The sequence below is a fragment of the Panthera onca genome, chromosome B3, assembly GCF_046562875.1.
Source record: "Panthera onca isolate mPanOnc1 chromosome B3, mPanOnc1 haplotype 2, whole genome shotgun sequence".
NCBI lineage: Eukaryota > Metazoa > Chordata > Mammalia > Carnivora > Felidae > Panthera > Panthera onca.
Genome location: NC_138344.1, coordinates 73485399 through 73510270, shown reverse-complemented (window position 1 = coordinate 73510270; position 24872 = coordinate 73485399). Strand labels below are relative to the sequence as shown.

The 24872-nt window shown below is 44.1% G+C and overlaps 1 protein-coding gene across 7 annotated transcripts; it reads left to right on the top strand.

Annotated features, from left to right (window-relative positions):
• The first annotated feature begins 1679 nt into the window (after positions 1-1679).
• On the top strand, positions 1680-24430 carry CB3H14orf93 (chromosome B3 C14orf93 homolog). Of its 7 annotated transcripts, none has more exons than XM_060619221.3 (8): positions 1680-3426; positions 14811-14958; positions 15097-15857; positions 18047-18367; positions 21756-21817; positions 22043-22146; positions 23328-23440; positions 23692-24430. In XM_060619221.3, exons 3-8 carry the CDS (start codon positions 15258-15260, stop codon positions 24109-24111), a joined length of 1620 nt encoding a protein of 539 aa, XP_060475204.3. In that variant the 5' UTR covers positions 1680-3426; positions 14811-14958; positions 15097-15257; the 3' UTR covers positions 24112-24430. The 7 variants fall into 7 exon arrangements, with proteins under 7 accessions (XP_060475204.3, XP_060475202.3, XP_060475205.3 ...); XM_078448399.2 differs by lacking the exon at positions 1680-3426 and adding exons at positions 3445-6261; positions 12848-12943 and having other exon boundaries at positions 14851-15857; XM_060619219.3 differs by having other exon boundaries at positions 14811-15857.
• Positions 24431-24872: the final 442 nt, after the last annotated feature.

Genomic DNA, 24872 nt, shown 5'->3' with positions numbered 1-24872 from the left:
TCCCCCGTTCATGCTCTGTCTCTCTCTGTCTCAAAAATAAATAAAACGTTAAAAAAAATTAAAAAAAAATAAATAAACTTCAAAAAAATAAATAAAATTACATTATGAAAAAAATAAAATAAATAAAAGACAGTATAATAGTACTTATGGATTGATTAAATGAAAGAGTACCTGGCCCAAGGAGACCCTCAATGGATGTCAAAATGTCAAATATATATATATATATATATATATATATATATATATATATATATATGGTTTTTTTTTGTTTTTTTTTTTTAGAGAGCACAAGTTGGGGAGAGGGGCAGAGGGAGAGAGGGAGAGAATCTGAAGCAGAGCCCAACACAATGCTTGATCCCCCAACCCTAGAATCATGACCTGAGTTGAAATCAAGTCAGACCCTCAACCGACTGGCCACCCAGGCACCCCAATAAATTTCAATTATAATAATCGTTGTTAACAATTCTATTTTTCCTTCATCCTAACATTTTGAAAACGACCACCTGTATGTTTGAGGATATGAGATGTCGTAGTATATTCCTATCCAAAATTCATGTTTTCCTAGTGATTTCCTGGCTTGCTTGTATTATTAAAATTTTTTTAATGGAGGGGCGCCTGGGTGGCTCAGTCAGTTAGGTGTCTGACTTCAGCTCAGATCATGATCTTGCAGTTTGTGAGTTCGAGCCCCACGTCTCTCTCTGTGCTGACAGCTCAGAGCCTGGAGCCTGCTTCAGATTCTGTGTCTCCCTCTCCCTCTGCTCCACCCCTGCTTGCTCTCCATCTCTCAAAACTGAATAAACATTAAAAAAATTAAACAAAAAATGTTTAAAAAAATTTTAATGAAAAATGTGGGAAAATAAATAGAAAATCTATAACCCTCAAGAATATAAACACTGCCATCTCATTTTCAGATGAAAGGCAAAGCTGGGTTGCCACAGAAGCAAGGGTGCTGCCTGGATGAAAACGATGCTGGAGGCAACAGGCCTTTCTGCTGAGAACCAGATTCTACCAAGAACGTCCTGGACTTTGAGAACCAACAATTGTATGGAGGAGGTTTGACTGACAGCCAGGAAATCACTGAAACAGGGTTGTACGGGGAGTGCGGGGGTGTAAATAGAACAGTTGGCTTGGGGGTTCAGGTCTGCCACCTGTTACCTATGAGACTTTGTAGTAAGCTCTGATACTTGATTTCTTGTAAAATGGGGATGCCAGTAACCTGCCAGTTTAATACTGACCCATAGTATTTAATTTCATTTATCATATTCAATTTTCCCCAGTTGTTTTCTAGTAATGTCCATTATAACTCATTTTTTTCTGATTCAGATCCAATTAAGGGTCATATTTTGCATTTAGTTGTTATGTCTCTATATTGTCCTTTAATTCAGAGCAGTCCTCCTACCTTTGTGTGTGGCTTCAAGACATTGATATTTTGGAAGCTTTCAGGCCATTTATTTTGTGGAATGTTGTGTATCTAATTTTTTCCAATTAGATAACAATGTTTTTAAAAGCTGCACTGTGGAGCTTGTGAGGCATACGGTTAGGAACTATGACTATGGAGCTAGATTTTCTGGGTTCAAATCCCAGGTCTATCTTTTATTATCTATTTAAACTTAGTCACATTATTATAGATGGTCCCTGACTTAGGATTTTTTTTTTTTTTTTTTTTTTTTTACAATGGAGTGAAAGTGATACACACTTAGTAGAAACCATACTTGGAATTTTGAATTTTGCTCTTTCCGGGGCTAGTGATATGCAGTAGGATACTTTCTCATGATGCTGGGCAGAAGCAGTGAGCCGCAACTCGCAGGCAGCCACACCATCACAAGGATAAACCAATACATTTATAACCATTTGGTTTTTCACTTATGGTACGGCATTCAATAAATTACATGTGATAGTCAACTCCTTATTATAAAATAGGCTTGTGTTAGATGATTTTGCCCAAATGTAGGCTAATGTAAATGTTCTAGGCACTTTTAAAGTAGGCTAGACTAAGCTATGAGGTTCAGTAGGTTAGGTATATAAAATACACTTCCAACTTAACATTTTCAACTTAGGATAGGTTCATCAGGAGGTAACCCCACTGTAAGTTGAGATAGATCTGTGTACCTCTGTACTCGAATCTCTAATATAAAATGGGGATAATCATGGTACCTCTTCATTACTGTGGAGATTAAATACATGTAATATTCGTGAAGTTTTCAGAACAGTCCCTGCACAGTAAGTGCTCATGAACTGTTACTATAGAAGGCACATTCTTGTGGGAGTTTCAAAATTTGTAGAAAAAAAATCCACTCACTTAATTATAAATGATGTTTTTTCCAGTGCTTACTGTTGTCTACAATTATGCCAGCTGCTGAAGTAAGAATTAAAAAAAAAGGGGGGGGGGTTCCTGAATGGAAAAATAAGTTTAAGACATGATCTGTGATCTCAAACAGCTTACTAGTGTGAAATCACTAAAATAGGTGAAACAATCAAGGTAGAGTTAAGTGCTGCTAACCTGAGAAAGCATGAAGTTCATTCTGATAGGAGAAGGAAGTGGTCTGTGTTGACTGAAATAGCTGAAGAAGAATGGATAAAAACTGACTAGTCAGAGAAAAGGAAACAGGCATTATTCCAGGCAGAGGAGAGCACTTGAGCAAAGGAATAATTCGGGTTAAAAAGGTGAGGGCAGTGGGAACTAAGAACAAACGAGCGTGGGACCGGATTATGTGTGGTCTAACCCTGAAGTACAAGCAACTAGGTCCTCATGCAGGAGGTAAAGGGGAGCCATTTTAGGTTGTTGAGAATATTATCTTAGCCGGGTAGAGAAAAACTGGAGACTCAGGCTGAGCAAAAGCATCGCCGAAAGTCCAAGACTATTTGTCTTTCACCTGAGGGATGTCACATACTTGCTTGAAATGTTCGTTCACGTAAAGGTGGGAGTGTCAAGCAACAGCCACGACCCAGAGACATTCTACCTGGAAGTCACGAGCTCAGGCCCACGCACCAAGTCCTTGATGCTTAATCCAAGTCTAGAATTTCACTGAGTAGCTAACCAAGTTTAGCAATGTCCGAAGGAGCTCGCTCACTGGACTGTTACTCATATTGATGCCGAGGGCCTCGTTTCGCTGAGAAAGGACGGTGGGAAAGGGTGAGGAGGGTGAGAAAGTGAAAGGAAAGGGACAGAGGCGGGGAAAGGGATAGATACCAGCCAACCGCTAGGGTCCAGATGGCAGGGGGTCTGGGTCGGGGGTCGGGCTGCCCTCAGGGGCCCCCTGGGGACCCGGCCTGGGGCGCGGCGCGTGTGCTCGCGGGCGGGGCGCCCCGCCGCCGGCGGCGACCAATCCGGGAGGGCGTCCGGGGAGGGGCGGAGCTTACCGGCTCGGGCGCCGCGAGTCCTCCTTTTTGCACACACACGAATACAAAGAGCCATACGACCTTCGGGTATCCTTTTTCCATTTTTTTTCCTCCTTAATCTTGTGTGTGTTTTCAAAATTTTTAAAACTAGAGATCTGTGGCAGTGCTGGGGTGAGGAAACTGTTGCTAAGGGGAATTTGCGCTTTCCCCCATTTCTTTTTCTGTCTCTCTTCCTCTTTCTTTTTCCTGGTCAAGGTTTTAAATATACCAAGAAGTTGAGAAGCAGGATGGCCGTGTACAACGTTAACAGCCAAATTTGTAGAGATTTTTTTTCTTTTTGTTATAAAAGAAAACTGGTAAATTTTTATGGTCGAGGGATTTAAAAAAAAATTAGACGCTTGGGAAGTATAGATTTCTTTCTTCTTCTTCGTCTTCTTCTTTTTAGGCGGGCTGAAGGGATAATGTAAATTTCTGCCACGGGCAACGTCAAGGGCAACGTCGAAAGAAGCGGAGATTTGAGACTCCCTCACAAAGCTGTTTGCGTGCGTTTTACACACCCTCCCCCAGAATCAAAACCAAGTGGCTTGAATGTGGCAATTGTCCAAGGCCAATAGGTTAAAAATGTTTGGATATTATAATTGAGACACTCATTTCCCTGGGGAGGTGGGCAAAGCCCTTCTTACAAATGTGTCTTACATTTTCATGAAGACAGTGTGTGTGTGTGTGTGTGTGTGTGTGTGTGTGTGTGTGTGTGTGTGAGCAAATGATATCATAAAGATTTATCTTGGGGTTTTGTGCTTTGTGTATATGTACAGTATGTGTATATGTGCCATATCAGATTTTGTTTTCAAAAAAAGATTACCTTTGGTTTTATGTGTGCAAAGTAACCCTTAGGATGTGATTTTTTTTCTGTTGTGTTCCCAAAAGTGATTAAAACAGGATTTCGTGTGCAAATTAGAGTTTAGAAGAAATCCTGTTCTTAGCATACTTAGGCACTTTCATTTTATGTGCATTTACTGTATTTTTCTACTACTCTTCTAAAGTATCAGTGAATAATTAAATAATTGCCAGGGAGTATATAGTCCATGTGGCAAACGAGCATAGGCAATTTATTGAATCTGTGGTTCAAAGCCTTCTTTAGTGATTGTTTTGCCTAAGTGGTTTTGCTTTTTATTGTCTCATGTTCATAAATGTACAGCTGTGTATATTTTGGCCTTTATGTGTGGTTTCGTTGGTGTGTTCTGAAGGGAAGGTCTCTCTTGGCTTTTTGACAAAATTGGTCGTTTATAGGTTGGGATTTGTTTGAAAAGCTCCACAGCTGGCAAAGTGTCAGGAAAATAATCCAGTCAAGTCCAATTCTCAAAAACTGTTCATGATGGTTGTGATGGGGGAGGGGCCAGAGGAGGCAAAGGCAAATAATACAAAGGAGGGATAAGAAATGCATTTTGGTTATCATGTTGCATTTTTGGAATGGGAAGCCTTCTCCCCGTGTGGAAGAGTCACAGAGAAAAGGATAAGAATGAGGACAAAACAAGCTGAGCGGGACCTCCTGTTATATGAGCCATATTCTCCCTTCATTCTGTTACAGAACCAGTGTCTTCTATTAGGAGTCATACGGAAAATATATTAAAAACTGCATTCGCAGATTGGAGTGAAAGCATAGGAAGTATATGGGGTGATGAGGGAGAAACTGGAATGTCACCAGTGAAGTAGCAACCAGGATATAAAAGGATCTACTGTAGAGTTCAAATTTCATTACAACAGAGCCTCTGTATGGTGATGGTAACACAGTTCTATTCCTCAGCTAACGTCCTACTCAGTGTCAAGTAGCATTTGGGACGCCTCAACAACAGCTTTAAAATTATTTGTACAAGTCTTGAAATTCATAATGAAAGTCGCCCTCTGTGGGCTCTCTAGGTTACTTACCTGTACTGGGTGTATTTTTATTAACTAACAATGCAAGTCAGATCAGTACTTAATAAATACTACCTCAAATACGGATCATTCCACAAGTTGAGACCTGCATGCATATCTCTGAGATCTAGTCAGATTACGGTGATTTTGTGATGGCCGCGGTGCTGGGAATTTTAATGGAACTTTGCTCTTTCTAATTCTTTTTCACATCACTGCAGGGCATCACTTTTTAACTTCTCGTGAGAGAGCTCTTGTAGAGCAGTACACTTGCTAAGCCATTTGATTTTTATTAGGAACCTAGGCTCATGTCCAAGGTCCCTGCGTTGAGTCCCACGAATATATCATTGGCTTGGCCTTCCTACCAAAGCACAGCTGAACTCAGTTGCCTTTGGGGTTCGTAGAGATGAAAACTTTGAAGGGGAACTGCCCCCTTGCTAGTGGGACCTGAAAGGTCTGTAACCAAGGCCGACAGGAATTAAAAGCTTTCCACCACCAAATGTATGAGACCTTTCTGTGGCCACTGCATTTATAATCGTGTACACGCAGCCTTGTAAGCAGCAGAGGACAGAACCAAGTAAACAAAACAAAACAAGCTAAAGATGGCGCCTAACGGCCCTGAAACAGCCTAGCAGTCGTGTCCCGCCCTGAAGAGGCCCCGCCCCTCCCTGGCTCGTTGAGTGATTGTGGAATGCAACCAGTAACGTCCCTGGCCCTGCTCCCCTCGTCGTTCAATCGCCAATCACCGGGAGCCAGAGGACAGGCGGGGCGGTGCCTCGCCGCGTGCGCGCGTTGGCCGGGTACACGGGCCGGCGCCGCGGTCTCTCTCCCGAGCCCGCGAGCTCTTGTAGTTGTAGCTGAGTCAGCTGGCCGCGGTGGCGCGCGGCACACGCGGTGGAACACCCGTGATGGAACACCTGTAGGGCTGCCAGAGCAGGACCGCCGCAGGAACTTCCGGGCTGTTCCCAGACCGAGTCCTCAGAGCTTTTGTAGCCACGTAGTGTACCCACGGTGAGGCGGAGAGATCCCAGCGCCTTGGGCCACTCGGTTATTTGCCGCTACACCCCATTCCCCGGAACCCCTTGGGCATTCTCTGAGGTTGGGCTCAGTGGCGAGTCGCCATGACCCCTGCGGCCTCGAAGGCTGTGCTGGAGCTCTGTTCCTCCTGCGTCGCTGCCGGTCGTCCTGCTTGTAGCTGAACCACGCTCCCTTCGGAAATGGTTCTTCTGTCCCTGGTGCCCACCTTGTCATCTCTGACTAATATTTAATCAACTAACATTTATCGAGGGCTCGCAGGGCACATGATATAGCTTTAGGAGCTGGTGGTTCATTTTTCACTTGATCCAGCAATGCAGGACTTGCCCTTTATGTCAGGCACATTTCTCTGAAAATCTTAAACCAGGATTTTAATCTTACCAAGTTGCATTTTAACAAATGTAAATGAAAAAGACCGATACACTAGGCTAAAAACTCTTGTACCACTATACAAGTGTACATGAAAATTTCAGGCGAATGGAATCCTTTTCTTAGGATCTCATTCTCCCTCTAGGTCTACATCTCTTGTTTTTTTAATCCCTGAAAATGAGGTTTTAGATAGTCTGCAGATCATGAGATGGGTCAGTCTTTCAAAACATAGGAAAATAATATTTTATGGTATTTGTTTCTCTGCTCTTGTGTGATAAAAGAGCTCTTTTTTGATAGAAATAAGTTCTGAGGGACGCCTAGGTGGCTCAGTCAGTTGTAAGTGTCAGACTTTGGCTCAGGTCATGACCTCATGGTTCCTGTGTTCCAGTCCCCCCCACCCCCCCTCCATCTGGCTGGCTGCTGTCAGCACAGAGCCTGCTTCAGATCCTCTCTCCCCCTCTCTCTATGCCCCTCTCCCACTCTCACTCTCTCTCAAAAATAAGTAAACATTAAAAGAAAAGAAATAGGTTCTGAGAGTACCTTCCAACAGGTGAGCCATATTGCACCTCCAAGTGGAGGAGCAGGGCTGACCAGCACAGCAGGAGCTTTAAGTGGCCGTTTTCCTTTTTTTATTTCTTAAGATGAAAATTATGGTATGCATTGCTGTGCTTTCCATAATCACATTTAAGGAGTTCCGTTGCTAGCGTGACCCTGAATGAGTCAAGGGCCCATTATAAAGACATATATCATTAGAGTGATACCATATCATAGACATCTATTAAAAGTGAGGAAACTTTTATTTTTCATAGTTTGGAGGCGAACTCAGTCATGCAGAAAATTCAAGCTCAGAATGGGTTGAAAGCAAGCAAGGGAGCTGCCAAGAGTATGATATATTTAGTTCTAACAAAAATACATGTGACTTGGGAGGAAAGGGGTAGTTAAGATTATGGACAGTCTCACCCTGAGACAGCCTCAGACAGTCTCATCTGTCTGAAGAAGATGACTTTTCTTTCTTTTTTATCTAAATATTTATGAAGAAAATATCAGAATTATTGAAAAATGCACTTTCTGGGCTCCTTTCACATGTATTAAAATTAGACAAATACGGAATGAACCTCAAACATATATTTTATGCAAACTTAAGTTTGACAACTGTTGTTACTTTGTGTTGGCAACTTATCAAAAGATTATAGATCTTTTTCTTTCCTTCTTTTTTAACTTTTATCTTTTTAAAGTAAGTTCTGTACCCACTGTGGGGGCCCAGACCTACAACCCCTAAATCAAGAGTTGCGTGCTCTCTGGACTGGGCCAGTCAGGTTCCCTTAAAAATCTTTTTCTCAACACTCAGTTCTAAAAGTTGATAGCATTTTGTAAAAGGTCTGTATGTTTTTCTGTGGTGGTCAACCTTAGTTTATTCCTTTTTTTCCTCTCTTGAACAAAAATATGAATTCTTGGCTTTAAGATAAATTAGCAATCTGAGGTGTGCCTGGGTGGCTCAGTTGGTTAAGGGTCTGACTTTTGATTTCAGCTCAGGTCATGGTCTCATGGTTCCTGAGATCAAACCCCTAGTCCAGCTCCTTGCTGACAGCGAACAGCCTCTTTGGAATTCTCTCTCTGCCCATTCCTGCCATGCACGTGTGCTCTCTTTCACTCAAAATAAATAAACATTGCAAAAATGATAAAGTAAATTAGCAATCTGAAATTGCAAAAGTTGACAGTATTAACATGTTTAATAATGATGGTACAGACACTGCCCAGATAATTTACTACAGTTAACCATTGCTTTGCCAAGCACTTCATGGATTGCTTCATGGGTTATTGAATTAAGCAGTTATACATTTTGAGAAATATAATAAAGATATCAGAATAAATTTTTTGTTCCTTAATAGTGTTGGCAGAGTTAAATGGGCTCTAGAACCATAAGCCAGTGTTGGAAAAAAGCAAGAATAATTAATTATGTTAGTCTGGGAGTGTTAGAAAAGGATTTAACAGGTTGTAACAACAGATAATATAGCACTGTTTATAATAAAGTTCTGTTATCAATTTGAATTATTCATGCCAAGAAAAATCTGCCTCTAAGTAAAAAAGAGAGTCTCAGTAGTGTATCTTTGTCTTCCTCTCTCCACCTCAACGAATCTTTGCTCTGTATCTGTTTTTTCTTCTCTGCAGTCTCAGGCAACAGTTACCCTTCCTTCTTTCTTACATTGGGAAGAGCCTTCCCAAAAGAAAATTTAATTATTTTCTAATAGCTTCATCCTTTACTTTTTTATGGGCTTTTACTTTCTTTTAAGTCTTTTTTTTTTTTTTAAGTAGGTTCCACACCCAACCTAGGACTTGAAATCACGACCCCTGAGATCAAGTCACATACTCCATTGACTGAGCCAGCCAGGAACCACAACCACCCTTTTTTAAAATTTTTCTTTCTTTTTCTTTCTTTTATTTTTTAAGTTTGTCTTTATTTTGAGAGAGAGAGAGAAAAGGAGAGAGAAAGAACAAGCTGGGGAGGGGCAGGGAGAGAGAGAGAGAGAGAGAGAGAGAGAAGGAAAGAATCCCAAGCAGGCCCCGGGCTGTCAGCACAAACCCCAATGCAGGATTCAAAGACACAAACTGTGAGATCATGACCTGAGCCAAAATCAAGAGTCTTTGTTTTGATGCAGTCCCAATGGTTTATTTTTGCTTTTGTTTCCGCTGCCTCAGGAGACATGTCTAGAAAAATGTTGCTATGGCTAATGTCAGAAAAATCACTGGCCTTTTTCTTTCTGCTTTGTAAATATACCAAAGCTCTAGGGCCCCTTCTGACTTCCTATTTCCTTCCTTCCTTTCATAACTAAATTCTAGAAGACTTGATTTCATGTCTTGCTTCCATTTTCTCTCCATCATTCCTCTTTAATCTATTGCATAGTTTTACTTTCATTACAGGATTTACCTTTCTGGTCATCACCAGTGACCATCACAGACAAATAAAATATATCTCCCTAATTTTCATCTTTTTTAGCCATTCTGCTGCACCTGTCACAGTGGATTAGATCCACTTTCTTGACATTCTTTCTACTTTGGCTTTCATAACCCTCTTTTTCTCCCACCTCACTGACCATACTTCTCTTTTAATGAAGCCTCTTCCACAAATTGGCTTGAAGCGCTGTCCTTGGCCTTTGCATTTCACACTTTATCTTTACTTCTTGGAGAGTGCATTCACTTTCTCAGGTTTAGCTACTTCCCTCCTGCAAAGATTCTAAATCTGCATCCCAGCTCTGACCTTCCTCTTGTTGTTTTGTTTTGTTTTGTTTTGTTTTGTTTTGTTTTGTTTTGTTTTGTTTTCCAGCCCTAGTCAGTTGCTATCAGGACATACATTTAAAGATGTTGCTGGGGCGCCTGGGTGGCTCAGTCGGTTGAGCGTCCAACTTCAGCTCAGGTCACGATCTCGTGGCTTGTGGGTTTGAGCCCCACATCGGGCTCTGTGCTGGTAGCTCGGAGCCTGGAACCTGCTTCTGATTCTGTCTTCCTATCTCTGCTCCTCCCCTGTCCATGCTCTGTCTCTTCCTCTCTCTCAAAAATAAATAAATATTAAAAAAATAAATAAAGATGTTGCTATCAGTTTGAAATTTAACTTGTTAAGTAAACACTCATCTGGGGTGCCTGGCTGGCTCAGTTGGTAGATTATGTGACTCTTGACTCATGAGTTCCAGCCCCAAGTTGGGTGTAGAGCTCCCTAAAAAACAATCAATCAATCAATCAATAAAAATACACGTCTTCTTTAACATGATGGTGCCTCCTCTCAGCGTCCTCATTTCTATCATCTGTCAATGTACCATCTTCTGACTCTCAGATTGATAATCTTGAAGTTGTCTAGTAAAGAAATATTATCAGATCTTCCTCCAGGATGTTGAACCTTCATATCCACAATCCTCATTCTCACCTTACTTCAGGATTAAACAGTCTCCTAATCTCTAACTCTTCCACTTTAGGTGTCTAAGACAGGGGTCAGCAAACTACAGCCCATACATAGGACATTTCTGGCCTACCATCTGTTTTTGTATGGCCCATGAGCTAAGAATGGCTTTTACATTTTTTAATTAAATATAATATTTTATGACATTTATTGTCCATAAATATAGTTTTATTGGAACATAGTTGTGCTCATTGTTTATGTATTTCCTGTGGCTGCTTTGCGCTACAGTGGCAGAGTTGAGTAGTTGTGATAGCAACCACATGACTTGCAAAGCCAATATTACTTACTGTCTGGTCCTTTACAGAAAAAGTTTTGCTGACCCCTACTCTAAGAATTCCCTTAACTTAGTTTTCAAAATCCTAGATCAGTGTTCTGTACCTTTCTATATAAGCCTCTTTACTCTGACCTCACACATGTACCCTGTTAATTCCTGTAATGTTTGTTTTTTCTCTCATCTCTCATATCGTCTTACCACCTCCCTGTTCATTCTATACATTGCCCTGTTGGAGGTTTTTCCTCTGTAAGACCCCTTCCTCATAATTTCATTCTGTTCATCTTTCCATTATTTTGAACTAATTAAGAATTTTTGTCTGCACCATATTTTTAGGCACTTGTATGTATTTTGTTTTGTCCTTTGAACATTTCATTCTCACATATGCTGTAATCTCCTTGCATGTAAGGACTTTGTCTTCCCTTCATTTGAGTACTTAGAGGAGGGCAATCCATTTTGGTGACTCATCCTTCAGCATGGCCTTGCATACTGAGAGTTTTTAGAAACAACTTTTTTTTTTTCTAACGTGTTCTTTTTCTCTAATGGGGATATATGTAACTAACGAATTAGTGTTTGTTTTGCTTTTAATCCAACTTATCCAACATTTAAGTTGTTATCTGGTTAGTAAATATTATAATGTGAAAGATTCTTTTATTACCTGATGACCCTCATTTCTTTCCTTGTCCTTTTTTTTTTAAAGTTTTATTTATTTATTTTGAGAAAGAGAGAGAGAGAGCACAAGTAGGGGAGGGGCAGGGAGAGAAGGAGGCGCCATCAGCACAGAGCCCAACATGAGCTCGAACTCATGAACCATGAGATCATGACCTGAGCTGAAATCAAGATTTGGATGTTTAACTGACTGAGCCACCCAGATACCCCTCTTTCCTTATCCTTTACATTTCACTGTCTTTGAGCTTAAGTGGCTAGGGGAGCCACGGAAATGAAGTCAGCAGGAATGTCCATAGAAACTAAAAAAGAGGTACAATAAAACCTTGGTTTGTGAGCATAATTCATTCTGGAAACATGCTTATAATCCAAAGCACTTCTATATCAAAGGGAATTTCAAGAACCACTGGCTCAGCTGTGATTATGTGACTTTTAGTGTCACATATTACTCGTATTGCAAGACATCGCTCCTTTATCAAGTTAAAATTTATTAGAAATGTTTGCTCATCTTGAAGAACACTCACAGAACAAGTTACTCACAATACAAGGTTTTACTGTATTTGAATACCCATTGTGCTGCACTGCACTGTACCAGGTTTATATAGACAGGCTAATTTAAAAAAATACCTATTTGTTGCTCTGAATGTGACATTCTAAAGCGGACATAGTTAGGTAATACACAAAGTAGAAAAGCAGAAATAAATTGAGGAACAAAATTATAGAGAGGGTAGAATCATGATTTTTTTATGTCAACACAAATATGAAAATAATATTTATCATTCAAAGCTGGCAGAATTGAATATTACCCTTAGTCTAAAGCCAGCTCATGAGAGTAAGTAAATTGCAAATACTCTGTTTCCTTAATTACCTTTCTAATGTACATCATAGAAGGTTTAGTATGTTTACATGCATCTTTGTAGACTTGAATTTATTGTTTCTTAGAAATTTGTTATTAAATTTAGGGGGGGAAATGTAGGGGAAAAATCATCCAAGTTCCATTCCAAGCCACAACATTTTTTTTTTTTTTTTTGAGATTGGAAAATCAGGATGGGGGTCCAGGATGGGAACACAAAATATTTCAGGAACAATCATAATATCATTCAGCTGCTATTTGTGGAGCACTGGCCATATGCCAGCACTCTGTAGGTGCCTTACATACATTATGTATAGTCATCACAAAAACTCTCAAAGTAGGCAGAGATGAGAACACTGGGGCTCAAAAAAGGGAATAATTTGCCCAATTTCACACAGCTGCTAAGTAGTGCAGCAGGATGAGAACCCCATATATATATTTTTTTTACTTCCAGTTCTGTGCTGTTTGGGGAAGAAGACCAGTCGAGGTGGAGGGAAGGGCTCAAGGCAGGCACAACAGTGTCAGGGGTAAAGGCCTCTTGCAAGAAAGAGTAAGTGTTCTGGGTAAGAATGTGGTTGTTGTCAATTTGGTACCAGAAGGGGTACCTACCCAGTATCCCAACCTGATGCATCTTAGTTTCTGGTTTCACAAATGCTGAACCCAACTGGCCACTATCTGTATGTTATCCTTTACATAACTGTCTTTTTCTCACAACAGCCACGTTTCACATTAAACTCCTTGCATAATGTTGGTTAAAGACCCTGCGAGAACAGTGAAGTCCCTTATTTAAGAAGAGAAAGAATACATAAATGACACATCCATAAGTTGACATAAGAATTGCTTAGTGCTTTCCTCTAACCTTTAGTTTTAGATTTAGCTGTGCCTTCCAGTGACTCTAATGACAGAGAAGCTGCAAATGGATTTGAGTTCAGTTCTTACAAAAAGTGAATACCTGGCATGGAAACCGTTTTTTCGATATATAAGGTGGAAAGAGCAAATTAAAGACTATTCTTTAATAACCAAATGTAATTAAAATGCATTGTGAGATTTACGTTTTAGTACCTCAGAGGCACTGATATTACCTGTTTCTGAAATGAGATTGCTGATGCAGAAAAAAGCCCCCAAATCTCAATATATAGAAAATTTTCTTAACCACCTCTTTTTTTAATTGTGATGTTATGATATAATTTAAAGGGTAAGATGGAAATGTATCTCTTGTGCAAATTATAAACATACTCAAGACTTTGTCACTTAGGGAGCTTCAGGAAGAAGGATTCTTTTTTCTATAATCAAGTATTTAGAAAAGACAATTTGAAGTTCCTTGGAGTGTTCTCGGTGGTACAATCCAACCCTCCCACACTTTTTCTTCTTTTTCTTCTCGAATGGTTTAGTTGCTTAACTAGGGTGATTCAAAAGTAAGGCAGTTTGGTTTATCATTGGTTTTCTGGTTTCTTTTTTTTTTTTTTTTTATCGTTTTATTTATTTTGAGACAGAGAGAGACAGAGCATGAACAGGGGAGGGGCAGAGAGAGAGGGAGACACAGAATCGGAAGCAGGCTCCAGGCTCTGAGCCGTCAGCCCAGAGCCTGACGCTGGGCTCGAACTCACAGACCACGAGATCATGACCTGAGCTGAAGTCGAACGCCTAACCTACTGAGCCACCTAGGCGCCCCTCTGGTTTCTTCTTTAATGGGGCTGGTCATGTGGGCAAAGTGGCTTAGCTATGTAGACGTGCCTATTGAGCTTTGTGCCTGTTGAGCTTTGCCACTCCCTCAAGGAGCTTGAGAAGTGGAAGTGAGGGGCCCAGGAGGTGATTTCTCTGGGCTACCAGCTGTAGGATTCAGAACAGCTGGACTTCTTTTCAGGGGCTGGAGACCCAGATGCACAAGCGTGAGAGCAAGGGGGCTGTGCAGCCCCAGGTCACCACAGCTTGATTCTCTGATCCAGCTTTTCCCTTCCTTTCCCTGCCCCATCCCCAAAGCATCAGGGATATAATAGTGTGGGTTTGGTGACATGTTGAGGGCTGCAGTGATCGGCATATTCCTTATTTAGGAGTCTTACTCTGAATGCATCTGTAAGAAAATTATAGAGAGGGTAGAATCATGATTCTTTATGTCAACAAAAAGTGGTCTCAGTTAAAAAAAAAATAAATGCTAGATTGAAAGTAGCAATAACTGGATTCTGCTGTCTCCCTATGACCTTGAAAAGATATATCACTTCTCTACATGTCTCTTCTGTGGACCTGGGGTAATATGTGTTTCCTAGAGCTGCTGTGTGAATGAGATAACCTGCAAGGAGTGTTCTGAACTCCTTCAGGAATGATGTCAAGGAGACAAAATGCAATGACTGTTATTAGGGCAAAGATAGTGAGGAGAAGACAGATCTGCATTTTCTTCCTTAATCTTCTAATCTTTCCAGAATCTTGTGGGTCCTTTTGAGTCCCTGCTCTGTTCCTTAGGTCGGAGTGGTGGCGGGTTCCATGCTTGGGTGCAGGAAGAATGCCTTCTACTCCGTGAAACTCTGTTCATCAGGAAGGCCTGTGTAGGCACCACGCTTTTGGACACGGGTGAGTGGGACACCCAGCGAGTTGTGCTAGGAGAGCACAGGATCTGCAGGTAGAAGAAGGCATCTCTCCTCCCCAGGCCGAGAACAGGTAGCCATGGACTGTGTGCTCCCTCACGGCTTGCCTGCTCCTCCTTCACAGAATCCACCGCCTGGTGCCCAGGCTCCTCTGGTCACCCTCCATGACAAAGGAAAGTGAATGCAAAGAGGCCAGAGCTTCCTACCGACTGGAGTCCAGTGACTGGGGACGCCTTTTGGAGCAGTCCAGCAGTGTGACTGAAGTTGTTCCCGCTGCGGTCAACCATGTCCTTCAGTGCCACCATTCTCTTCTCCCCTCCTGGTGGCAGTGAGGCCAGATGTTGCTGCTGCGCCTGTAAGAGCGAGACTAGTGGGGGCAGCACAAGCTCTCAGGGCGGGAACCCTCCTCCCAGCACCCCTATCACAGTGACCGGACATGGCCTGGCGGTTCAGAGTTCAGAGCAGCTCCTTCATATTATCTACCAGCGCGTGGAGAAGGCAGTGGGCCTGGCTGAGGCTGCTCTGGGGCTCGCCAGGGCCAACAACGAATTACTAAAATGTCTCCAGGAGGAGGTGGGTGAGCTGAGGCAGGGGAAAGCCTCTGCCCCTGAGGAAGATGGGGACGGCAGGGCCCAGGGCTCCCCATCCGAGGAGGCTGGACCTCTCAAAGAGAGCCCCGGGGAAGCCTGCAAGGCCGCATCTGCCGCAGAGGAGGAGTGTGACAGCGTGGGCAGCGGCATGCAGGTGGTGATTGAGGAGCTGTGGCAGGTGGGAGCTGCGTCGGCTGTGGGTCCCGGGCCTTTGGGCTTCCCTGCAGGCCAGAGAGACACGCGGCTCCCCGGATGCACCCTGGCTGCCAGCGAGGCGGCCTCGATGCTCAATCCCGTGAGTATGGCCTCAGAGCAGGACGCCAGTGTCGTGTGGTAGCTCCTGACTGCTTCTCCTGGCCTTTCTCTCCTCCTTCCCCCTCCCTCTAGTTTCTTTCCAGCCGTAAGCCTTTCTTTTGGTTTTACTTGTGCTAAAACAGGACAGCACCAAGTCTCCTTAGCCGGCAGGGATAGTCGGCACTCATCTGTGTTCTTCTGAACCTCATCCTCTTCGGCAGGTCATTGCTGGTGTGCGTGGTGATGGCCGTGCCCTTCCCTTCCTCTCAGGAGCTCTGTGTGCCACCTTCTCCTCCACAGCTGGCTCAGCTGCTCCAGGGGCTCTGCCTCTCCTGGCAAGAAGGCCTGCCGTGCACAGACGGCTCATTCATATTTTATCATGGGCCCTCTGCTTGCCAAGAGGAATTCAGTACAGAGAGAGATGGGAATGTGGAGGGGAGAGATGCAGAGGTGGAGAGGAAGGGAGAGCTGGAGAGGAGAGGGACAGAGGGGCACAGAGAGGGAGGAGAGGGAAGGAAGGAGAGACAGAGAGGACAAAGGACACAAGACAGGTGTAGGGAGGGAAGGAGGCAGGTGGAAATGAAGGGTTGAGGAAGGAGAAAAAGTGAACCGAGCGGAGAGGAAAGGTGTATCTAAATGGAAAGAGAATATATGCGTGCCACAGAATGTGAGGAAAGGTGGGAGGGAGGCAGAGGGGAGGGAGTAACAGGAGGACAAAAAGCGGACAGACAGTCATCGAGAGCTCCTCGGAAGAGAATGGCATGTAGGGAGAACGAGGGGAGCAAGCGCACCTATTTCGTGCGCAGGAAAAGACACAGAAGCACCTTGTGCTATTTCAGTTTCTTTACTGCTCAGGGCCATCTGAGCAGGCAAACCCTGGCTGAGTAGAGTAAAAACTGCGGAGTGTGGCACACGGAAGTATGAAAAGGAGATGGAGCAACTACAGAGATCATAGAGATGGGAAAGTAACAGATGTGTCACCACTTGAGAGACAGTGGGAGGTCTGGCAACCCTCCTCCCCCATGCTCCCGCCCTGCCCTCTCTTTCCTCCTCCAGCACGTGACAAGGCCCTGACACCCAGGAAAGAGAAAAGGATCAGAGCACACAGGGGAGATGGGAGGGAGGGAACTCCCAGCCCATCTGCTGGATCTGAGAAATGAATGTAGAAGCCCCATGTCCCCCTCCAGTGTCACGCTACAGCTGGTCACTGCTCCCTGAAGGCTTAGCCATGTGGGCGGGTGGTGGTCACTGCCTCATGCCTCCCTCTGCCCAGCCAGAACTCAAGGGGGGTTTGGGGCTGCAGGGAGGTGGGAGGAGGCAGGAGGCACCAGGTATCAGGCCAGGCGATGCCCTGAGCTGTGGTTCTGTCAGGCAGGGAAGGCTTCCAAGCCGACAGGACGGAATTAGATTTCACAGCGCAGAAAGCAGCTCACAGGTCTATAAATCTCAGCCTCCTCCCCCGCTTCTTTCTGTGTTTCTCCCCCCCCCCCCACTTTCACTGTTTTGTTTTCTTGGCTGTAGAAATCCCCCCTCCTTTCTTCCCTCAGTCGTCTTCCTCCCTCCTTCCTTTCCCTGCCCTGTGTGTCCTTGAGTGAGGGCACAGGCAGCAAGTAGATGTCAGGACAGCGACGGTTGGATGCGGCCAGGGCAGGATCAAGTGAGGGCACAGACAGGTGGTGCAAAGGGAATGGGGTGGGAGGTGGGGGACAGTTGGTGCCAGCCTCTCTAGAAATTTCTGACTTTATAGCTCCCGTCTTTGCTCCCATTTTCTCCTATTTCTCCCTTTTGTTGTTACCATTTTATTTTCTTGTTTCTTTTCTTGCTCCGTGTTCCTTTCTTGTCATCACTTCCTCCCCCAGTGCCTTTTAGACAAAATACTTGCCTGGCTACGGTTCTTATACCCAAGAGCAAATCAGAGAGGATTCCTCACAAATAGAGTGTCAGAAACAAGCCTTGTCCTTGTAATCAGTCCTATGGTAACGATTCAACATGAGAAGCCCTGGGTACCCCAGAAATATTTGCCAACACCCCCATAGGAGTACCAGAGAAACAAGCTATTGGCCATTAAAGACTGTCCTGGATTCCCCCTGCTTTCCACTCTCTGTTCATTATCCTTGGCCAAAGAATGATGGGTGACCGGGTTCCCCTAAGCCTGGATGGCTAATAGGCTATTCTTTTTTATGTTCTTAGCTGGTGGATGATTATGTGGCCTCTGAGGGTGCAGTACAGCGGGTGCTGGTCCCTGCTTATGCCAAGCAACTCTCACCAGCCACACAACTGGCTATCCAGCGGGCAACCTCAGAGACAGGGCCAGAAAATGGAACCAAGCTGCCACCGCCCCGCCCTGAGGACATGCTCAGTGCTGCAGCTGCGCTGGACGGTGCCTTGGAAGAGTCAGGCCCTGGGGGAACAGGGGAGCTGAGACACTCTCTAGGGTTTACTGCTTCCCCATGCAGGACCAGAGGGAGTGGGCAGAAGAACTCCAGGCGCAAGCGGGATCTTGTACTCTCCGTGAGTGAGCTCAATTCTATAAATTTTTCTTCAGTCTGGAGAGATAAGAATGAAGTGTGGGTTGATTTTAAACTTCCCATATTGATTGAGTGGTGTCCTGTATCATACTGGAGAGGGAGGGGCAAGAAGGAGACAGACTGGTCCATAGCCCTAGGGACAGGCAGTCCCCCTGCTAATCATGGAATTTTTTTAAGGCTTTGCCAAATAGATTGAAATCTTCTGTTTAAAGAGAAGGGAATTATATCACACCTCCTCCCAATGATCTAATAATCCTGGTGGGAAGATCTTTACGGGATTGAGCAGACCAACCACTGAATGGTAGCACTAGAAACAGCCTGCCATTTACCAGTGTTCAGGGTAAGCAGCAAGGGACCCATTGGCAGAAAGGCCAAGGTATCCTGAGGTGGTCCCAAACCCCAAGGATGCAGAGGACCACTAGACACTCAGCTCAGTTATGAAGGTTTGGACAGTCTAGTGATCCAAGGGGATCTTGGCAGGGAAGGTACCGGGTTGAACCAGTTTTGCCTGAAACTTGGAGTGGCTTGGAGCCTTAGGAACATCACTAAGCATCCTACAGTGCACAGGGCAGTCCCCGAAAATTATTCGACCTAAAATGTCCATAGTGCCAAGGTTGAGAAACCCTGTTCTAAGGTAACCATTGTCCTGTGGATCAACTCTGTGCCCCAGAACATCTTTCTGATAACCACGGGGGTGTTCCTTAGCTAGATCGTGTTCATATGGACTATAAGCCATTTCCTTTCTCTGGCTTATGGCTGATAGAGTAACTGGAGAGTTCTGATTAGGAGGGGAGCTCATCATTCACACCCATCCGAAGAAATCTCACAGCATAGCCCCTTTCCTCCTGTCACAGTCTTAGTAAAGGTTGAAGACAGCCGGTTACGCGCACACCTTCTTCATCTGCATTACTTCTTTCTTCTTTTTCCCTTTCCTAAGGGCTCCTGACTCTTACTCTCCCTTTCACTTGATTTGTTTTTACACCGAGGGATTCTTTTCATCCCTGGGAAGGAAGACACCGTTCATAATCCGAATCAACTGGTTTCTAACCTTTGTTTTATTTTATTATCTTTTTTTCCAGACTTCATTTAAAATTTTGGTTATGTTCAGGGATATCTCACTTATCACGAATAGGGTTTAGTTTTTCTGTCATGAATCTCTTGCTTCCAGTGATAGAAATGGAGGCATATATACCTAGAAATGCATTTCAAGCATAGTGTTTAAATCATGAATAAATGTATGATGATTACAATTTGCATAAAATTAGGGTTTCTGACCACTTCCATTCCTCTCCAGCCTACTGCCTCCAGCGAGAGGTCGGTGTGGAGGGCTGGCTCCCACCTGCCCTTTGGAGAGCCTGGTGAAACTGAGGACCTTGGAGGAGGAGAGTACGCTCACTCCCCATGCTCTCTGTTACAGTACTTGAAAAGGCCCTGGAGGACCGGTCAGGGAATTTTGCTGCCCATCACAGAGGAAGGTTTAAAATGTGGTTTAGAGGGAGAGGGCTAGCCGCAGGCCTTCAGTCTTCCAGCCTTTGGCTCTGGGAAGGAATCAAGGAGGCATCTCTCCAATCCACTCAGGCTGCTGTGGGTCACTGCTAGGGATCCAAAAGGACCAAACCGGAACCACTGACTTCTTGGAATGCTGCAAATCCCAGCTACCCATTGGGGAATATATTTATTTTTAGCTCACTCAGGAGGTAGGTGAGCCAGCTGCCTTTACAGTCTTAACACTTATTATTGTCTCAGAGTATTTTCCCTTTCCACTTCAAGCCTGGTTTGATTTTTATCAGCTGATCTCTTCCAAGCCACTTGAATTGGAAGCTGTGCAACTCCCCTTTTTTCCTTTTTTTGCAACACTTTCAAATTTTTTTGAAGCATTTGCCCACCTCTTGTGATTCCTTAAGTTGGGACTTCTAAGAGGTAAAATATGTAAAATATGAGAAGCTAGTTTAATTACAGGCCTTTTTTATAGAGTAGAGACCCTAACCATAAAAAGTTGCCTGCACTTTCCTAAATTGATATGGTCAGTCAGTCATAGAAGCAGAAGGGTAAATGGGGATTTCTTAATTGAAACTGAAGTCTTGAGATCAGTATATGGGTCCATCGGTTTGGGACTGGGAATTTCCACTGACTGAGGGAGGTTGAGATAAAAAATATAATCAGAAACAGCAAAACTAAATTTAATAGGAAGAAATGTAAAATTCTGCATCAAAGTTAAAAAAGCAAAGCAGTTGTAGAATGGCAGAGATAGGAATCCATGTGAAAAGTAGACTTGAGTTGACAGCTCACAGGGAATGAACCCTGTGACATTGGGAATAGGGGTGGGGTTGCTAAGAAAGGTAACACCATCTTGGGTTTCATTCCTAGAAATGTAGAGTTCCATTCAGGGAAGTAATGCTCCCTTTGGCCAGGTCCCAGCTGATGGATTAGATTCAGTTCCCAGTGCCATGTTGTCCAAGGGACACTGGCAAGCCAGAGAGCCTGACGGTTTGGAAACTGTCATGAGGAATGGCTGAAGGACTTCTAAATATGAAGGATATTTAGACTGAATAGGAGAAGATTTGGGGAGTACATGAGACCTGTCTTCAAAGATGTTAGGTGCCGTTATAGGCAAAACTGGTCAGATTTTGGAGTCTAAGGCAAAACTTTTTAACAATTAGAGATGTTCAACAGTAAAATAAGCTGGCCCAAAAAACTAGTGAGAACCCATTATTAAAGGTGTGTAAGCAAAGCTGAAAGCCTGTTCGATGATGTGAAAGGGAGGTTGGGTGATAGAGTCTCCAAGGTCCTTTGCGTTTCACATTTCTGTTATTTTAGGTTTGTGTTTTTCAGACCATGGTGTGTATACCCCTGGGACTTGTGGTAATGTGCAAAAGGATATATACACCTAGGGCATTTTCCTGGGTCATCAATTGTACTAAAAGATTGGAAGCCATTTTTAGATTAAAAAAAATACAGATATATTGTAAAGAAAACTTTAAAATTTGCAAGAATAGGGGGCCTCAAGAAATGTCCACTTGCAGTAGTCTTGGTGTATATTTGCTCTCTCCTGGCTATTTGTAAGGAGTATGTTTGTGAAAATGTCTGAGACCTTTTGCTCTACTGATCATATTCCCCAGGAACAGAAAAGTAAGACCAGGGATGATCCTAGAGCCTCCATACAAATTAAATGAAAAGGACCAAAAAAGGGGGGACATTAGAAGTACTGACTTGGATAGGCTCTCTGGCTAAGAAAGAGTATCATCAGAAATGGTGCCCAGACTATGGGAAGGATTCGGGCAGAGAACCCCATAGAGACAATGCCTAGGGAACAGAGGAGGGTTCCATCATATACACTCTCAGCTTGAATCTGTGTTTGTTTTTTCGCCTAGAAATTGGTCCACAATGTGCATAACCACATCACCAACGACAAGAGATTCAATGGGTCTGAAAGGTACGATCCCCTTGAGGGAAAACAATCATAAGGTACTCTGCCAAGGAGAGGGAACTAGAGGGCTGTTCCAGTATAACAATGAGGCTAAGGCTTTGCTCTCACCATTGCCCCTTACATCCTGCCCTTGGCCGTGAGGGCATTTACCACACAGTTGATTCATGCCAGGAATCTCTGTTTTTCTGGCTTTCAAAATGCTGACTGCCTTGTTCATGATCTTTGTGGCAGCATCAAGTCCTCTTGGAATATTTCAGTAGTGAAGTTCCTTCTGGAAAAGCTCAAGCAGGAGCTGGTGACCAGTCCCCACAATTACACTGATAAGGAGCTGAAAGGTGAGAAAAAACTGAATTAACTCCCATCTCATCCTTTTTCTACTCACTGTTCTCATTCAGAGTAGAGGCATAATGGAGATGATTTGGGTGGTTTTCAGAAGAGTGGACTTAAAATAAAATTTTTGGGCTATTCTCACATCTTCTTCACAGAATTGTTTCTAATTGCTTTTTTATTCCCCTGCCCCGCTTGAACTGAAAATGGGAAAAGGAAAGGGCTGACACCAGCGTGCATGATGTTTCTGCAGGGCCTGAATCTAGGGTGTTATGAAAAGGAAGTCAGGGGGCGCCTGGGTGGCTCAGTCGGTTAGGCAGCCGACTTTGGCTCAGGTCATGATCTTGCGGTCCATGAGTTCGAGCCCCGCGTCGGGCTCTGTGCTGACAGCTCAGAGTCTGGAGCCTGTTTCAGATTCTGTGTCTCCCTCTCTTTGACCCTCCCCCATTCATGCTCTGTCTCTCTCTGTCTCAAAAATAAATAAACGTTAAAAAAAAAAATTAAAAAAAAAAAAAAAGAAAAGGAAGTCAGAATCCAGGCCTGCCCTTTCTGTTTTTTTAAGTTTATTTATTTAGTTTAAGATGTACACGTTCACTCAAGTGAGGGAGAGGCAGAGAGAGAGAGGGAGAGAGAGAATCCCAAGCAGGCTCCACACGTCAGTGCAGAGCCCAACAAAGGACTTGAACTCACCGACAGAACCTTGAGATCATGACCTGAGCTGAGATCAAGAGTCTGACGCTCAACCGACTAAGCCACCCAGGCACCCCAGGCCTGCCCTTTTGTCCCTAAATATTATGTCCTGGGTTTTCTACTTTCCTTGCTCTTCTGTTATTTGCTTGTAGCTAACCCTGAAGCATTTAGAAAGCTGCTGTTGAAAAAGCACTTGAATCTACTACCAGCAGAGTAGAATGGGAGTGGGTTTAATTGAGCCAAGGGCCAGGGAGGGAGTTACAGAAGCTTGGACTTGTGTTCCCAGGGGGAGATATGGGTGGAGTCAGTGCTGGACATGGAGGTGAGCAGAGAGAGCTAAACCAAAGAGGAGTAAATAGCTGCTGATGGGTCTGTGAGAAAGCCCACCATCTAGAGGGACCCTCACCTTCCCAGCCAACAGTGTTAGGGCAGAAAAAAGGGCTGAGGACCTGGTCCAGAGGACCTTGTTCTCTGCCCCCTCCCTTCTCCCTCCTCCCAGGAGCCTGTGTAGCCTACTTCCTTACTAAGAGGCGTGAGTACCGCAATTCCCTGAACCCCTTTAAAGGCCTGAAGGAAAAAGAGGAGAAGAAGCTTCGAAGTCGCAGATACCGGGTAGGTTTCTAGGCCTTCCTTTCAAGATGCTAAATGCTAAACCCTACTAAGCTGCAGTGGGAAGGGCCAGAGGACCTGGCATCTGAGAATAGGGTTGAGAGCCAGGAATGTTAGCAGGTAGAGGAGGAGGGAGGGGGGCTAGGTTCTCTCAGGCACAGATTTTACACAGCTTTCCTACCCGAACCCCTCTCCCCAAATCTAATCCTTAGTCTCTCTCTCTTCCTAATCTCTATCCTGGGCTCCTACCTTAGCTTTTTGCCAACCGATCCAGCATCATGAGGCATTTTGGACCTGAGGACCAACGCCTATGGAAGGATGTGACAGAAGAGCTGATGTCAGACGAAGAGGACAGTCTTAATGAGCCAGGTGTCTGGGTGGCCCGGCCTCCCCGTTTCCGGGCCCAGCGCCTCACGGAACTCTGCTACCACCTGGATGCCAACTCTAAGCATGGCACGAAAGCCAACCGTGTGTATGGACCTCCCTCAGACCGATTACCTTCTGCTGAGGCCCAGCTCCTTCCACCAGAACTTTATAATCCTAATTTCCAAGAAGAGGAAGATGAGGGAGGTGATGAGAATGGACCTGTCTCCCCATCTTTTGACCAACCCCACAAAACCTGTTGTCCTGACTTGAACTCCTTCATTGAAATCAAAGTGGAAAAGGATGAATGAAATCTATAACCAAGAATAACTCTGGCTTCTGCCACTCTCCATGTCCCAGAAATGGATGGCCACGGGGCTTCCCAGAATAACAAGATGTCCTCTGCAGCCTGAGAAAGCAAATCTGTCTCTCTTCTTAACACAGTCCCCAATGGAAGTGGAAGCCAGCAGCTGTGCTGGGATAAAGACTTTTCTAGAAGGGGGAAAACTGCCCCCACTGTGAATGGCAAGCCAGAAAATGCTTATTTCTAAGCATAAATAGTGCCTCGGGGAGCCTGAGCTGAAAAAAAGAAGGATGGGTCTAAGAAACATGAGGCCTTCTTGACATCTGCCCCAGTCTCTGAGTTGGTTTTTTTTCTGGTTTCACTCAAAGCTCTGGGGAAGCAGCCCTGGTTGTACCTTCTTCCCCATGACTGCTGGTCTGGCTCTGCAGTGGAAGCCGCACAGAACCAGTCCAGGATAATACTGCCACCTGGTGGGCAGTCTCAGCTATGGGCTTGATGCTTCTGAGCAGAACACGGCTGTGTCTCTATTTGGGAATTGGGATACAGATATAATAGCTATTGTTTATTGAATTATGTAAGGCAGATTTTATTATTCCCATCTTACACATGAAGAAATTAAAGCTTAAAGAGTTCCCATGTGTCACTAGCAGCTGCTCTCCCACTGTGTGACCAAGCAGTATATGAGGCTTTGTAGCTATTAGTCCTGTCAACCAAACTGTATTTTGAGGAAGGGGTGTGTGTGTGTGTGTGTGTGTGTGTGTGCATGTG

Coding starts and splice junctions, on each gene's coding strand:
- CB3H14orf93 (XM_060619221.3), top strand. CDS start 15,258: ATGTCCTTCAGTGCCACCATTCTCTTCTCCCCTCCTGGTGGCAGTGAG. Junction 18,368..21,755: donor AGCGGGATCTTGTACTCTCC/GTGAGTGAGCTC, acceptor TTTTTCGCCTAG/AAATTGGTCCACAATGTGCA. Junction 22,147..23,327: donor CACTGATAAGGAGCTGAAAG/GTGAGAAAAAAC, acceptor CCCTCCTCCCAG/GAGCCTGTGTAGCCTACTTC.